At 49.4% G+C, this 1,576-nt stretch overlaps 1 protein-coding gene across 1 annotated transcript, besides 2 other annotated features; it reads right to left on the reverse strand.

Moving 5' to 3' along the window:
- Window positions 1-79: 79 nt before the first annotated feature.
- Window positions 80-209: a satellite DNA.
- Window positions 210-595: 386 nt separating this feature from the next.
- Window positions 596-624: a microsatellite.
- A 600-nt stretch (window positions 625-1,224) lies between these two features.
- On the reverse strand, window positions 1,225-1,576 carry TraAM80_09379 (surface glycoprotein; the record flags this gene model as incomplete). Its single annotated transcript, XM_029386067.1, has 1 exon — window positions 1,225-1,576. A coding segment is annotated over one exon (352 nt), but the record flags the coding sequence as incomplete, so codon positions are not given.

Here is a 1,576-nt window from a genome sequence, read left to right on the forward strand (position 1 = left end):
GCCGCGCCGTTGTAGTTGGCGGCGCCGCGCTCAAGACGACACCCCCACACGCAGCGCCCTGCACTCGCAAGGAAAGGGGGTGAGTCACAGCGCACACTATTCCTTTGTCGTTGTCTCGGCCTCTTCATCCACACAGAAGGCAGCAGCAGCCACCCGGCGGCACTGCCAGCACCGACTACGAAAGCATCCTCCACGTGCACCGCAATGTGTGTGCGTATATATATATATTGTATTGTATAGTGTGTGCGTGCCTGCAGTACAAAAATAAAAGAGAAGGAAGAAGAGCAAAGCGTGTGAGAACGCACATACACACACACAGAGACAGAATAGATGCAGTACGAAAAGGCGGAAAAAAGAGATGACCAAACCTCAAAATGGCACCGCAGCCTAAGCAGTGGCAACACACAAATAATATGAATTAACAAAAAAAAATACCGTTGTGGAAGGCCCCTGCACAATCTTTCAAACAAAAAAAAAGTTTTCATGTTTTGGCCGCATATAAAAATAATAAATGATATATTCCTTTTAACCACTGAAGCCCCCGGTGTCCACACACCGTTTAACCTCCACAGGGAGCCGCAGTGCGTTGCTGTGGCTTCCATTCCTTCCTTCCTTCTTTCCTTCTCCCATCGGCAGACACATAATGCCGAGAGCGTCCGCAGCCGCCCAACGGAGGTGGTTAGTTATCTTTCATTGTGTCTTTTCAAACGAATTCGATGGCCTGCGCGTCAGCCAGCACCGTGGCACACGTCCGCCCCCACCAAAAAACCAGGACATAAAAGAGAGAGCCCCGGTCCCTCTTGCGGCGACCGCTGTGCAGGGGCGCAGTGAAGAATGTCCCGCCGCTGGGCAAACGCACAGGCCCAACGCCGTTGTCAAGAACGAAACCGACAAAACAACAAAAAACACATCCGCAAAGCAGTAAACCAACAAAACACTCAACAAAAACACAAAAAAAAACGGTGATTCGCCTCCTGTCATTGATAGAGGCAAACAATATGACAAACAAAACGGAGGGAATAAAAAAATTGAGGGCCGCGCTGCGCTGTCGCCGAAAGGAGAGCGCAAATTGTGGGTACAATAAAAACAAAAAAAAACATCGTGAATTTTAATAGCCAGAAAAAAAAATGCGTGTCCACCGTAGACTTTATTTAATTCTCAGGGGGCGTGGAGAGAGTGAGGTACTCTCACTCGAAGCACAAACTCCACACAACCGAGCACCACTCAGCAGAGGACAACACAACACAATAACCCCAGAAACAACAAAAGTAGCCGCCGAGACACACATCCACGCGTGGAGCTGTCACCTGCACGTTTCTCAGAGGCATCGGAGCTGTCACCTGCACGCTGCTTAGAGGCATCGTAGCTGTCACCTGCACGCTGCTTAGACGCATTATAGCTGTCACCTGCACGCTTCCTAGGTGCATCGAAGCCGACAACTTTTTTGAGTTCCTCTTCACTTAGTGGGTGGTTGTACAAAAAGCATTCTTCACTGTCACACTGCCGTCTTTGCCGCCGCCAAAGTAAAGTGAGAGATATCGTAATTCCGTGCTTTAAGCTATTGGTAGTGTGTCGG

This window comes from Trypanosoma rangeli (genome assembly GCF_003719475.1).
Source record: "Trypanosoma rangeli strain AM80 chromosome Unknown Tra_15.4_contig_00569, whole genome shotgun sequence".
Lineage (NCBI taxonomy): Eukaryota > Euglenozoa > Kinetoplastea > Trypanosomatida > Trypanosomatidae > Trypanosoma > Trypanosoma rangeli.